The 15,902-nt window shown below is 47.9% G+C and overlaps 2 protein-coding genes across 3 annotated transcripts in view; one reads left to right on the top strand and one right to left on the bottom strand.

The window, feature by feature from the left end:
• LOC106816416 (S-adenosylmethionine mitochondrial carrier protein-like) overlaps nt 1–15,902 on the top strand; it is a 45,760-nt gene that overhangs the window by 28,756 nt on the left and 1,102 nt on the right. The window lies entirely within an intron of this gene.
• LOC106816419 (ganglioside GM2 activator-like) lies at nt 7,526–14,065 on the bottom strand. 2 transcript variants are annotated; one of them, XM_014821036.1, is made up of 6 exons: nt 13,823–14,065; nt 12,824–12,934; nt 10,516–10,735; nt 10,033–10,156; nt 9,380–9,502; nt 7,526–8,277 (listed from the first exon to the last, which is right to left on the bottom strand). In XM_014821036.1, the coding sequence occupies exons 1-5, from the start codon at nt 14,019–14,021 to the stop codon at nt 9,380–9,382; spliced, it is 777 nt and encodes a 258-aa protein (XP_014676522.1). In that variant the 5' UTR covers nt 14,022–14,065; the 3' UTR covers nt 7,526–8,277. The 2 variants fall into 2 exon arrangements, with proteins under 2 accessions (XP_014676522.1, XP_014676523.1); XM_014821037.1 differs by lacking the exon at nt 12,824–12,934.

The raw sequence follows: 15,902 nt of genomic DNA, 5'->3' as shown, positions 1-15,902 counted from the left end.
TATGTGTGTAAACACGCAACGGCTATTAGACATTTTGTGCTCCCTATACCTATTATAGTTAAGGAATACGGAATGTTCGGCATCCGCCTATCCTTTTACTAATTCTCTCTTGACCTTGATTCCTTCTGTCACATCCACACAGGTTTTCCAAGTTTTTCTTGTATTTCGAAACATCCCATAGCGGTACCCCGTCCCTCAACGTACCCGAAAATATTCTGTGAGTACTGAAAATATCAAATGATAGTATGTTCCCTGTTGCTATTTTATAGAAACTTTTGTTGTTTTTTTTCCACCACAACCTCGGATGAAATTATTTACTGGATCTTAGATAACCAAGCACTTAGTGTTTCGTTCAGACGGGCCACTGTTTCATGCCGAAGTGATCGATAGTATATTGTAGCATTGTATAATCGATGCATCGTGGACATCACTAATACTCCAACCCCCCCCCCCCTCCTCAGTCGCCTCGTACTCACACTCACCCCCCCCCCCCACTTCTCTCGTACTCACACTGACCCACCGCCGTAAACCACCTCATAGCACCCACTTCCGCCTCGCATTTGTAACTCACCACATAGACCCTGCCCACCTACCTCGCACTTACGTCTCAGATGAGTTAAAAACAGAAAAGACATCTCAACTTATTTAATACTCGACGCGATTCTGTGCTCTCACAATTTGGAACTACACGGTTGTTCATGTATAGTCACATTAGGACCCCCGCTGCCCCCACTCCTCTACGCTACATTCCCCACAATTACCCCCCCCCCCCCCCCACCACCACGCAGCCCCACTCCTCTTGCTGTACTTCACACTACCCCCCACTCCTTTCTCGTACCTAACTAACCCCCCCCACTCCTCTCTTGTACTCACCAATTACCCCCCCAGCCTCCGCTCCTCTGTACTCCAGTGCTCCCCTCGCCCGCCTGCAGGCCCCGCCCGCTGCTCTCACCATGCGCGCCGCCTATGTATTTCCCCCCCCCCGTCCCCCCCGCCGCGCGCACGCACAGAGCCTGCTCGACGTTATAGCGTATAGTCGCAAAAGTCTTCGCATATAAGTCTGAAATCCCAGCCGGTCCTGATTTCGAAAACTTCGACTTCTACTATATAACCGATAGTAAAATCCACAAAAATCCAGCCAATAATGTTCAAATACCACTGGTCCCGGACTGGGGTACGTGCTGCCTATTTGTAAAGCTGTCTCCAACACCACACGGCACGGACACGGGCACTGGCAAAACGCCAGCGGCGTATGCCGTGCTTGCTTCCGATCTCCACCCACAGGCACTTGGACCCCAGCAGAACCGAAAACAACGAGTCTTCTCTCTAGTTATTCCCCCTTGCTCTCGCTCTCGCCTCCGCGCAGCGTTACACCGGCATCCCCTACATCACAGCATAGCTACGTGTCAATACTATTAACACCCATGATTACCACGTCCACTCCACAGGCACTTGGCGAGCCAGTTTTCAAAAAAAATATATGCCTAAATAATATACAGAAATCTATTTACTACCAAAGTCTTAATGTTTTATCTACTCCTCTTTCACCTGATTATTTGCCGACAATTTCCTGTAAAAGCCACGGTTCCAAATGCTCATCTGCCAACACACTGTCACGACGCTGGCCCGCCGCCACGCCAGTCTGCATTCTGCACACTGACACATAAATAAAACTAGGCACTCGGGAGGCACAGACCTCGCCAAGGCAGCTTGAATTTCTCTCAATGCTGAATACTTTTTTATTAATTAATTAAGTTAATTAATTGAAAAAATTAATTAATTAATTAATTTTATAAATAATTAATGGATTCCGGATTTAGTGCGAGCGTGCAGGTGTGGGGAAGGATTGTTGGTTGCCCCTTTAGCTGTGGTTGCACCAGTTTTGTTTGTACGTTTACAAGCCAGCGCACTAGCGGAATGTGTGAACTGAAACGTGTCTGACTGGTAACGCACACAAACACACAAACCAACACTTCAAAAACTCGCCGCTGTGAAAACATACCCCCGCCATGCCCCTGGGCGGAGAGTATATCTACTATATAATAGTATAAAAAAAAGCCGAGGTGTTCGTTTTTCCGGTATCTTCCTCCGAAACCGTGCCGCGTGTGCTCACGCGAATCCGAGGCTGGCGGCCCCTTCTGGGGCCGTCTGCAATACAATTCGCTTACCGTCTAGAACGCGTATTTTTCCATCGTAAAGTAACTTTTTGATGTCAATTTTCTAAAAGTTTTGTGCCCGCAAGAAGACATCACGGCATTCATCGGAACCGCACCAACTTCTTAGATCGCAAAATCCGCTATGCGCAGTCTCAGCAGAGTACTGGAATCACCTTTTGTAATGAACGTGCTTCTCATCGGAAACCCGCCACAATTTTTAAAATCGCAAAATTCCGCATGCGCAGATCCAATCGAGCATTGTGATATCACCTGCTACGCAACGTCCAAGATCACGGCGTGGACGAAGACGGCTGAAGTTAAGTCTTAGACTTTTCATGCTTTTTCAACCTCATAATTTTTTTCTAAACATGACTTACTGATTTCTGGTATATTCCTGTACATTCCAGCATTTGTCAATTTAAACACATATCACACATGGCCATGTCATAAATTACTTTACAAATACTGTACACTATACCCAGGGATAGAAATAGCGGAGTCCGCACCTTAAATAATTTATCAACCCCTCATAGGGATGAAACGATAGGACGGGAGCTACCGGTTTTCGTTGTTACTTTCGTTCTAAAACCTCCCAGGCGCCCCACAGCGGCATCGCTTCGCGCCATAGACATGAAAACAAATCGTTCGCCCGTACATTCAATCCGCACCGCTGCTTGCCATGACGGACGTACGCACTAGCGGCAGCGCGCGGTACACGCCTTAGCTTCTGTAACACCCGGCTGTTGACTTTGCTGTCAGTCTACTGTCAGGTACTGTTCAAGGTATAATTTCATTTTTTACATTCTGTATTTCCCCCCCCAATTTCCTCAACGAATTTCACGTTTTCACCAAAATTGACCCCTGCGACTGTCCAAATCCGGCCGGATTCGCGGATCGCCGAAAAATCGTCATCCGGAGTAGTATGTATGCGTGGTGTGTTGCGTGTGCATTTGCGCGCGACTGCGCGTGTGCGTGTATGTGTGTTGCGCGCCCCGTGTTGTGTAAATGTGGTATGTGTCTGTGCAGTGGGTGCGCGCGTGTGACATTTGTGCCGTGTGCGCTATGGCCGTATGTGTGCTGAATGCGGAACTGTCGTGCGTTGCGTTGCGCGCGATGTGTGCAAATTATTTGACAAGGGCGAGGTGTTAACCGTGCCGCGCGTACCCGGCTCCATGCGCTTCGACCATTTTTTAGACCGATTTCGACTATTTCGATGTTTAAGAGCACAGTCACATACCACACGTATATATACCATAACCTTTGAAATTTGTCGTTAAACTATTAACGTCTTTTTCACGGTTTTAATTGATAATGTATAGCTATACTAAATGGTAGCATTAAAAGGTATCGATAATAGCATTTATTAGTTGTGAGACCCTTCACTAGCATATCATGCCACACTAAGACGCACGCACGAACGGCACGCACGCCACACCGACACGTTTACAGCACAAGACAGTTTGCGGCGCTGCGGTGTTATAAAACAGCCTAATCACTGCACGCGCACATTGTGAGACGAAATATTTAAGCACAAACTCCAACGAGATTACCGGCTGCAGTTGTATGTGTGTGTATGTGTGTTGCGTGTGTGCGTGTGCGTGTTGTGCGTTGCGTGTGGTGTGTGTGGTGGTGGTGCCATGCTGTGTATGATTATGTTATTGCGTGTGTTGTTGCGTGTGCGTGTGCGTGTGTGTGTATGTATGCGTGTTGTGTGCGTGTGCATTGTTGCGTGTATGTGTGTGCTGTAAATTGGATATGTGTCGTGCGTGGCTGTGCGCGTCCGTGTTGATTTGTCGCCTGCGCATGCCCGTGTGTGTGTGATGCGGTGTCGTGCGTGCGTGCGGCGCGGTGTGCTGAAATTATTGACAACGGGAGGATGTTAACCCTGCCGCCGCGCGTTCCACTGATTTTTCAAGAAACATATATCTTCAAACTACCTCAATGCATTTTTGCTCTTTTTTTAAAAAGTTTGACTTATTAATAATGATTCGTACAGAGATGATATTTTTTTCAAACAATTAAATGGTTAAACGCTTCCCTCAAATCATACTTCCCTGAATCAAACCCGATTGTGAGGACGGGTTATAGGCTAGTCTACTAATTAATAGTAGAAAGAGGCCGAAGGGTGTCGTTTTCCCGTTATCTCCTCGAAAACCCGTGTCCACGTGTGCTCGCAGCTCAAATCGACATCAGGGTGCCCTTCTGGACGTCGCGAATTACATTCCGCTAGCGTTTTAGCACGGAACCGATTTTTTTCCATCGCTAAAGTGACCTTCCTTGGGGACTGGCAACTTTACTAAAAAGTGTAATGTGCCCGAAGAAACTTTCGGATCATTCAGTAGGAAACCCGGACCAAAGTTCTTAAGATCTGTCAACAATTTTCGCTATAGCGCAGTACACATGCAGAGACATGCTTGCACCTTTGCCGCATGCTGATGAACGTAGCTCTCATCGAACACTGTACCAAATTTTTTAAGATTGGCCAAATCCGCATGCGCAGTCTAATCAGAGCATGAAATCACCTCGCTTACCGCAACGTTCCAGTATCAACCCCCCCACATTTTTTTCTCAACGAATGTGACGTTTATCACAAAATTGCGACCCCCTGCGAACTGTCCAATCCGGCCGATTTATCGCCGATTCCGCGCGAAAAATCTCAATCGCGGAGTCAGTATGTATGCGTTTGGTTGTGCGTGTGCATGCGTCGTGTGCGTGCTTTGTGCGTGGGCGTGGCGCCACGTAACCGCAAATCCGCATGCGCACACACAAACCATTGCCTGGCTGCGTGATAATACAAACCAAGCACATGCCGCGCCACAGCTAATGGGCGAAAAATTGAAGGGCAAACCAAACGAGAGACGGCCTGAGTTGTATGTGTTGTGTGTGTTGCTGGTGTGTGTGTGTGGCGGTGTGTGTGTGTGTGTGCCTGGTGCGTGCGTGACGTGCGTGTTGCGTGTGCCCCGTGGGTGATGTGACGCTGTGTGTGTGCGGCGGGCTCTGCCTGTGTGTGTAAATGTGGTATGTGTGTTTCGTGGGTGACGGTTGTGATGACTGTGTCGTTGCGCATTGCCCGTATGTGTGTGAATACGGATGTGTGGCCGCGCGGTGCGCGTTCTGTCGTGTGCAAAAATTTGAGCAACGGGAGGTGTAACCACCCGACGCAACTTATTACATTAGGCCTTTTAATAAAATTCCTGATCAACTCACAGGCGGCAGCCATGCGCCGGCACTCCTATCGAAACAGTGCGCACTTAGCGCCGGTCCCAATGCTCTGAGCATTTTTTTTAGACGGCCTGTTTCGATTTGTCTCAAGAGCACCAACACACACACTCATATACCATAAACCTTTTTTGAAATTGCCGCGCCCTGGGTCCCCTGCTCTTGCTGTAAACTATTAATGTGTTTTCTCATCGGGTTAAAGGTTAATAGTAGCTTCATTACTAAATGTAGACTTCAGAATAAAAAGGTATAATAAGCATTTAATTTAGGATGGAGCCTTCACCTTAGCATAGCAGCCACACTGAACACGGCACGCACGAACGCTACGCAGCCACATCCTGCGCCGCGTACACACGCACACACAAATGGACATTGCGGCTGCGGTGTATACAACAAGCCCAAATCACTGCCGCCGCACGCTGTGGAGGCGAAAACCCAAAGCGACAAACATCCAAACGAGAGACGGCTGCAGTTTGTGTGTATGTGTGTATGCGTGTGCGTGTGCGCTACTTGTCGCTGCGAATCTGTTGCGTGATGTGTATGTATGTATGTATGCGCTGGTGCTGCGTGTGCATGTTGCGTGTTCGTGTATTTTGTGTTGCCGCCCGTGTGTGTGAAATTGGCATGTGTGGCGTGGGTGCCGCGTATGATTGTGCGCTCGCGTGCGTCCGTCCCGTGTGTGATGTGTGTGTGTCTGACGCGCTGTGTGCCAAATATTTGACAACGGGGAGGTGTAACCCTGCCGCCCGCCGTCCACTGACTTTCAAGGAAAATATATCTTCAAAACTATCTCTCAATGATTTTGCTTTTTTATACGATTTGATTTTTCCATTGATGCTGTCTAACCAGAATGATATTTCAAAAATATCGACTAATGGTGAATTGTACTATGAAATTCACCCTATTTCCCTTTTTTGGGAAAAATGTGCATATCACCCCCCTTTTAAGTATAAATTTCAGATTTTATATATATTTAATACAATTTTTTTTAACAAATATTGGTATATTGACTGCCGGAGTCTAAAATATCAGTATTTTGTTTACTGTAAATACCATCCTCAAATAAATTTGAGAGAATAAAAATGGTTAAACGCATCTCAATTCAGACCCACTCGAACCCGTCTTGGAGGACGGGTAATAGCTTAGTAAATTATATGTATTATATATTTATGTCTCACGACGAACCCCCGCATCATCCCCTCTCACGACGAACCCCCGCATCATCCCCTCTCACGACGACGCCGCTGCGCGCCTAGCGATGGGTGTCTGCGCATGCGCGCGCTGTGTTTGATGTGATGCGCGATGTGATGTGATGCCGTTGCGTGTGTGTAAAACGTTGTTTGTAGCGTATCGACACGCGCCTTCTCATAATGATGATGATGATGTGATGTATCGATCGTAGCCAGCCACCAGTAACTCGTGTCATGGCAACGCGTGGGCCGGGGAGGGTTATGAGAAGCCCACCTGAGCTTGTCTGTGTCCTGGGTGTACACGCAGTGTGAGGTCCCTATAGTTCTTATCAGGGGTTAATACTGTCATTATTAACCCCTGTGCTTATGTAGGTGTCGACTGGGGTTTGTAATGCCTGAACGAGCGAAGTGTCATCGACATAATAGAGCGACGTTGGAAAACTCGGATGCTGCTGGAAGAATCGTGATTGCATTAGAAAGCTGTTTCTCCCGCACACGCCGCTGCGATCGGCAACATTAAAGCGTGGCGGGCGGCTGCTCAGTGCGTGCGGTCAGGTATCACAACCAGCTGCTTCTTATCTCACGCGATCATTATCCCTCTGAGGAACTATGTGTGTCCGCCTAATCTCTCACGCTGGGGCGGGTGGGGTGCGTGTGACTCCATTAGAGTACAATGTAATTGCATTCTACCGATAGTTCGAACTAACAGTAAATTTATCCTTAATTAATAAACTTTAATTAATTAATTAATTAATTAAGGTGAATCAATTTAGTCTTAAGTCTATTCATTTAGTCTTGGGGTTTCCCGGGTCGGTATGTACTCGTCTTCCTTGTACATGTTATCGTGAGTGAGTAGTTCTAGCAGGCAACTGTACTTAACTGATCTCCGCTTTTCATCACTGCTCATCCGCCACCATCACATCATGCCGCGCAGTACAGAAAGTTCGAAAAACATTAACGTAGGTCTGACAGCAGTTTATTTTCTCGATAACTATTAACAAACGGGACAATATAGTCTGATATACAATTTTCCAATGTTGTGCAATTGGTTATAATAATTGATTATTGTTGCATTTTTAAGCTTCGTAAAACGTCATTATGTTATAGAGAAAACCGAACATTCGATCGCCAAGGTTTAAATATATCTGCGGGATCTAGTCTGGGAAAGGCTACCCACTATTGCCCTTGCCTGCTCTCCGTGTCCCTCTCCCTCTTCCCTATGTGTTCTATATATTCGCACCGAAATATCTTTGTTCCACTTCAATATAAAGCGTGCATGTTAAAATATTTATGAAATATGGATAAATGTGGTTACAGTTGATCGTCTTCTTCCCCGCGTATCCCCCCCCCCCAATCTCCGGTTCTCTCGTTTCGTGTTGTATCTGGAGTGCTTGGTTGTTCGTCTGCCTTTAAAGCAGCTAAAACAACCAAACCCACAAGTGCACTTAATCTGATCGTGTTTTGCCGTGTCGAATTTACAACAATTTATTGTACAGTCGCTCACGCAGGAAAAACGCGTGTGCCGCCATCGGGGGGCAAACCTGCTCTGTGAAATCATAGATATAAATGTTGTTGTGTATATCTATGGTGAAATTAATCGAGAAACCGTTGCCACCACAGGGTGATGGTGATCGTTCTGTAATATCTGTAACGTAGCGTGAATATCTGGAAGCGTACGATCTTGTCCTACCATCAGGTCTGTCCTTACGAGCCTATGGAAGAACCACAGAATTGGTAGAGTTAGCGTAGAACCAGAGTTAGTAGAGAGTGCGAGCTTTTCCTCCTAATATTTTACTGCTGCTACTGTCATCGCAGTATCTCCAACAAGGTTTAACCTTCTTCACAGGTTGTTTTTTGATATTGCAAAAGCAAAAGAATATTCTGTACAGCACTGTGTATTTCGCGTCTACTGGATCGAGCTATGCTACACGTGGGGCGAAAAACTTAGGAGCAAAGTACGCGTGCGATTATGGTAATGCCGTCTCCTACCCATTGCTTCTATATATATATATATTATATATATATATATTATATGCGTGCGAACTGTAAGACGGCTATGTGCATGCGTGTGTAGCGTTTCCTCGGTTGCGAAAACCGAGGGTTGTCGATTTGTTGACTGCTGCTGGTGCTAGAGGTGCGTGCTACTGCTGCTGCTGCTGCTGCTAGCAGTGCGTGCTGCGGGTGCCGCTACTGTTGTTGTTGTTGTTGTTGTTGTTGTTGTTGTTGTTGTTGTTTTTGTTATTGTTGTCGATGATGATGATGTTGTTGTTGATGTTGTTGTTGTTGTTGTTGTTGTTGTTGTTGTTGTTGTTGTTGTTGTTGTTATTGTTGTGATCTTTGCTGCTGCCACCGCTGTTGCCACTGCTATTGCTGCTGCTGCTACCGCCGCCGCTGCTGCAGCTGTTGCTGCCTTGATTGCCTGTCGCTGATGATAGAGTAATTGTTGTTGGTGCTTTATAGATACCTCCGCCAAGGAGGTTATGTTTTCGCCCCTGTTAGTTTGTTGGTTTGTTGGTTTATCTGTCAAGCGGATATCTCAAAGAGTTACGGGTGGATTTTGATGACATTTTTTGGACGGGTTGGTCTTGGGCCAACAACCAATCGATTAGATTTTGGTGGTGATCTGGATCCAGGATTTGTTTTGTGGGGAAGACGCATTCAAAATTCATTTTCAATTTCATATTTCTGAAAATTTTATCAAACTATATTGGGTTTGCCAGCAAGATGGGGGGACTGTTATTACGCTGGGGGCGGAGGTTTGCTATATCCGATTGCTCTTGTTGTTATTATTTCCTCGCTATTGTCGTCTATTACCTATCCTCCAAACACACAGTCGAGTCCTGAGCATCCGCTCGTGAGGTGTGACGTCACATCCAAGCAGAAGAGCTCCTCTCCTGTGGCACCGTCCGACGCTTGCACTCTACCATAGTACTTCCCCTGCGCTCGCCGGAGAAAGAGAGAAGGCATAGCAGTAAATGAGTAGGCATGCGCAACATTCGTAATCAGTCATTGTGGACGAGTTTAAGGAAGCGTAACAGGAGCAGTGACGTGCGGTAGGTAATTAAAAATTAAACGGATAGCATTATAGAACTTGTGGAGGCATGTTCAGACGGGAGATTCTGCGACTCTCTCCTCAACATCCGGGGAAGGTGCGGGCTATTTATTAACACTAACAGGGTTGCCGGTGCTCGCTTCACGCAACGTGATTATGGCTTCCATGGAGATACAAATGATCTTCCCTAAGGTCTATTAACCTCTGGTCATTAGAGTCGTTAGAAAGTCATTACAGCTCTCTAGTATACCTCTGTGACCAGTGACACGATGTTATAGCTTACCTCTGTGAGCAGGGACACGATGTTATAGCTTACCTGTATGAGCCGGGACACGATGTTCTAGCTTACCTCTGTGACCAGGGACACGATGTTATAGCTTACCTCTGTGAGCAGGGCCATGATGTTATAGCTTACCTCTGTGAGCAGGGCCACGATGTTGGGCAGCGAGCGTAGATCAACGGGTTTTCTTGTCTCTGTGTTCTCGCCGATGTGCAGCGGACAGTCTGTAAAGCCCTCGGTGCAAGCGTCCTCAAACGTGCTGGGCAGACATGAAAAATCAACGATACCGTCGGTTCACCGCCGGGGAACGCCATGCACGCGCAACCCAATCGCTCAAGATCGCTTCGCACTGCTAGGTGACATTGCGGTCGAATTAATACCCGATCTATCTGTCGTTTTGATGGCGCTCCGTTATTGCATGACCCCACTACAGCCCCCCCCCCTCGATCCCGCAGTACTGCATCTAGCATCTATTATCTGCGCGTAATACATTTTTTACACGCGTTTTCATCTAGCCATAAATGCGTGTAAACTGCGTTGTGGCGAAGTCGCGATAGATGTGATGTGATGGATTCAGGTTGCTGACAGCGGCCACCAGCGCTGCACGCACGCATGTACCAGGATCCGATCTTGCTGACGCACGGCACCGTGATGTTGTGGACGAACTTGCGGAAGTAGAGGTCGATGGTGACTTCGCGCATCAGCTTGACGCGGACTGTGATGGGCGCGTAAATGGTTCGCGACGCGTGAGAGACGAAGGTGAGATAGATGATGCCCGGGATGCGCACCGGCTGTGGCTCCACCTCTATTTCATCGATGCGCAGGATCGGAGTGCCACCTGGTGGAGACAAACGAAAGTAGAGAGATCGTCAGACGAGGTGGTAGAGAGAAGAGGATAAGAGGACGGCGAGTTCAGATCGAGAGACACAGACCGGTAGACAGGCAGGCTTGCAGACAGACAGACAAATAAACGGGGAGGGGTGGGAGAGAGAGAGAGAGAGAGAGAGAGAGAGAGAGATCTGGTAGTTTACATTCTGTCCGCGTGGTGTCGCTACGGGAAGTGCCGTACCACGTTGTAGCGACTTGTGGGTCACTGGTATTTGATTACGCGGGTAATTATTAGCCTGTGTTTGCCTTTACACCGCCGCCAATGAGTCAGCATATTGAGTCGGGCGTTTTTGCTCTGTCGCCCATGTTTTATTTTTTCTCTCGCGCAAAGCTAACCTCATTATTGCCGACTACATGGCCTTCGCCAGCCGGACGCGCATTCTTTGCCGTTGTTATGAGTCTTAAAGCTGCTTATTACCGCCAGTACGCTCAGGTTCCAGCGGGTCGCAAATGTGTATTTGGGCGTAGGGCGCATCGCCCTCTAACGTCGATGTAGCAAAGACAATAACAGATTTGTCCGAGGTTGCCGAATGACAGGGGTTGTGTGCGTGCGTGCGTGCGTGCGTGCGCGCGCGCGCGCGCGTGTGTGTGTAGGGTTGTGGGTGCATGCTGTAACCGAGAGATTGTAGCTTGAGACTGAGCTACACTATAGTGTTTCACGATGATTTCTCTCTCGCCTCGAGACATACGCGTGCAAGATACAGTCGCTATAAAACGTCGTACGTGCGCTCCGCTCCGCCGTAATTAATCACTCAGCGACACGTCCTCGTCCGCTAACGCTGAGTAGCGAACCCCGCTCTGGCACGTGCTCTGTCACGAACCCCGGGCACTAGCTGCACCGTCACGCGCAAACATGGCGACGACAGCGCCACCGGCTAAAGTGACGAGCGCAAACGGCGCGCGGCTTCGTGAGGAATATTATAGATAGGAAACCGAGAATTTTTGGCGGAGGAGGACGGTAAATGTTGAGGGTTATGTAGGGCGGGAATCGTAAGGAGGAAACGCAGGAGCAGGAGACAGAAAATCGTCGGATACGGTAGACAAGTAGATGGTGTGGGTTATGTATGTGAGTAGGAAACACAGTATCGGCGGCATCGTTGGTGGATTATTACATGAGAGAGCGTCACTAGCGACAGGGAAACAGGTGACGCCGGCCCCAGCCTGTACCCGTGGCGTCGCCCCCCCCCCACCGATTACGTGGGGACACCGCGTGGACACTGACCTCGTTCAGTTATCTCTTATAGCTCGCACTGAGACATTGGTAGAGGGCGTACAGGATGTCGGGGACACACAGTGAGAACGTGTATATTAATTAGCGGTGTGTTTGTGTGTGTGCGTGCGTGCGTGCGTGCGTGTGTGTTTGTGTGTGTGCGTGCGTGCGTGCGTGCGTGCGTGCGGGTGTGTGTGTGGGTGAGCATGCGTGCGTGCGTGCGTGCGGGTGTATGGTGCAGCAATGGGTCTCGGAGATACCCTGATGATAGCAGGGCAAGACTGCTGTTACCAGGAACTCATTGCCTATGCGGAAATCTATAAACAGGGTGCACAGTATGCTGCGCACATACGTACACACACATGCGCGCACCGCCGTACCAACACCCACCCACACCTACGCACACGCGCACGTATTCATATACGCATACACGCACGCACGCACGCAAACATATCACAGGCACGTGGAGCGTTTCGATAAAATATAATGCTAAATAAATACGAAATCTATTTACTACCAAAGTCTTCATGTTTCTCTATTCTCTTTCGCCTATTATTGCCGACAATTTTCTGTAAATGCCGTGCAAATGCTCCCCTGCAACACACATGTACACCGCGCGCACGTTATCGCTCACTGACACATATATATAGACGAAAGAGAGTAGAGAAATATTAAGAGTTTGGTAGTAAATCGATTTCGTATTTATTTAGCATTATATTTTATTGAAACGCTCCAAATGCATGCGAAACATATATCCAGGGCGCAGTCATGGCGCCTGTAGATATGTCAAATCACAATCTCGAGGAATGAACAGGTATTTGCACTTACTGCTACAATCGCTCCAGCTAAAGTCTTGAGCGTCTACCGTCGCCACGGCGAGGCAGGCTGTGACGAGAACAGCGAAAAACTTCATTCTTTTTTGTGGTTTGTTTGAACTTTCTGCAATGATAGATTCGATTTCCACACAAATGAACCGAAATTGTATCAATTAGCATCAACAATTGATATCCAGCTTACGCTGTGATTCGTCGCGCTGGTTGTTGTGTGCGTGCTGGTGCTCGGTGTATGCTGCTACTGGCTACTACTACTACTGCTTTCTGCTGCTCACCGCTGCTCGCTGCTGCTGCTCGCGGCGGCGGCGCGGCGAAGAACGGCGGCGCGGCGGCGCAGACTGGACGACACGACCGCAACGGGAGCTACATACTACACTCTACTGACTACTCCTATCCTCTATCCTTACTAACAACTGAGCCGCCCCCGCCCGCCCGCCGCCCTCCCGCGCCCATATCCCCCCCCGCTGCTACCTGCACCCGCTCACCCCGCACACCGCTGCTGATGCTGGCTGCGCTGCTTCTTGCTGCTACCTCGCTACTATACACTACTACTACTCAATAACTCACTACTACTCCCACCCCACTACTACTCACTCCACTCACTACTTACTACCCCCCAGCAGTAAGATAAATCATAGGACTATATTATATAGGAAATCATAATATTACTATCTAGGATATATACTTGACTATAAGGATATATATTAAATGATATATATTATATAAGCCACTCACCTACACTCACCTACCCATATCTACGGACTACCTACCCTACTTCACTCACTCCCGGATATATATTATATACCGATCCATATTATCTTACCCTCTAACTACTACTACCGCTACTACTACTGCAGCCTACTACTATTCAATAGCTTAGTATGAACAACGGATCATCGTTTTCTCATCGGTTCCAACTGACTAGGTGACTTGTCTAGTGGACTAATCTGCATAATCTTGCAAAATGCACTTCGAATAGTCCTTGGAGACCCACCTTGGTATCTGCACAGTAGAGCACCGTTTGGGGGTAACTGTATCTCAGCGTCCGTGTGTGTCGGGGTCCTGTGCTGTGCGGCAATGTCTAGCTGTGTCGTGGTACCGTCACAGTCAAGGGGTGTGATGCGAGCGCACAGTGTATCAGTGAGACTTTTCCCTTGTCCTGTGTCGTGAGAGCAGCGTGTAGGAATGAGCATGTGTTCGTGTCTGTGACATGTACGCTGTCTCGCAGGATGAGGGGGGTGGGGTGTACTGCGGGAGCACCGGTGTGTGACCTGACACCTCTCCTGGTGCGCTGCCAAAACCCGGGTCGAAAAATCCGCGCAGCATAAGCATATGGACTGATAATCGGACTGTCATCGGCGTTTGACTATGCCCCATGATCGTGGGTGGTTGTGTATGTGTGTGTGTGTGGGGGGGGGTGTAATCGGTGTGTATCCGGCAGCTGATGTTCTCACATCCGGTCACGTGTCTTAATGAAGCATGAACGATAACGACAGGTTTATGGTGGGATGGATGGACGGACGGACGTATGGACGTGTGGGTGGGTGGGTGAGTGGTTGGGGTATAGATGGATGGCGGGTAGGTAGGTGGTTGACTGGCTAGGTGGGTGGATGGATGGATAAATGGATAGAAAGATGGATGAACAGGTACGCGGAGGAACAGACGGACGGATGGATTGGTGGATATGTGAATGGATGGACGGACGTCACGGACCTACGGATGGATGGATGGATAGATGGATTGGTGTATATGTGAATGGATGGACGGACCTGCGGACGGATGCATGGATAGATGATCCCTGCCACAGTTAGTGTGCGCCTGTGTAACAGGGCAGCATCTGGTCTTGCGGGAAGGCTCAACACAGCACGCAGGGACCGCTGTCTTACACGGCATGACGGTGTCCGAGGGAGGTCGTCGCTTATAGTTTCCAGCGATTCAGTCTATACCCAACGTGTTGAATGTACGGTGGGAAGACTTGAATATGTGACGATGCGTACTGAGATTTGTACAGAGATACGGATCGTAAGCCCGGAGAGTAATTAAAGCCGCACTATGCGCATCTAACAGCTAATTTCTCCAGTACTAGACTAGCAAATACTTCGTCACAATCGTGTCATGCATAATCACACTACCTTATGGCAAAATAAACTCTAGTTCCTCCCATTTGCGTTTGCTTAAATCCCACAAGAAAGAGGTGCGAAATCTGGTAATCTGGCGCCAACGCAAAACAGGCACTTGAAGCGTTTCAATAAAATATAATGCTAACTAAATACGAAATGTATTTAAATATAAGTGTAAGCGTGCAACAGTTGCGCCGCGAAAGCAACGGCCGCCGGCAGCGTATTGTTGCACGTAGGATTTGACAGGAAACTGTCGGCAGTAATAGGTGAAAGAGAGTATAGAAACATTAAGAATTTGGTAGTAAATAGATTTCGTATTTAGTTAGCATTATATTTTATTGAAACGCTAAAAGTGCCTGTGCGCTCCACGGTTGCTTGGCAGAGCAAAGCGAAAGTGTCAACAACATCGGAGAATTTGATCAACATTGGAGGTAGTTTCAAATGCCTTTTATAAGACAACGCGCAGTGAAATTGGAGGAACTAGAGTTTATTTTGTCATAAGGTAGTGTGATTATGCATGACACGATTGTGACGAAGTATTTGCTAGTCTAGTACTGGAGAAATTAGCTGTTAGATGCGCATAGTGCGGCTTTAAATGGCAGTGCTTGTGCAGTCTCACAATGTTTGCCGCGTGTATTTCTCACTCACTGTTCTGTCTGTTTGAGCGATAAACAGCAGTAGTTGTCATTCTGTAGGCTGAGGAATGCAGCGTGCAGTATCTAAATCGCTTTGGTAATTTTTTTCATGCTTAAATATGTTAAGATTGTGGTAACCATTCCCCCATTGAAATATTTTCGTTGTGGTTTGGCTACTGCATAGTTCAGCAGTAGTAGCAGCGGCGGCGGCAGCAGCAGCAGCAGCAGTATCAACACATCGTGATTCACCCTCGGGTCGTATAGCTAAGTGCTCTTTCTTTCTCTCTCTCTCTCTCTCTCTCTCTCTCTCTCTCTCTCT

Source organism: Priapulus caudatus, unplaced genomic scaffold (genome assembly GCF_000485595.1).
Source record: "Priapulus caudatus unplaced genomic scaffold, Priapulus_caudatus-5.0.1 Scaffold1372, whole genome shotgun sequence".
NCBI lineage: Eukaryota > Metazoa > Priapulida > Priapulimorpha > Priapulimorphida > Priapulidae > Priapulus > Priapulus caudatus.
This window is presented reverse-complemented; position numbering and strand designations above follow the sequence as displayed.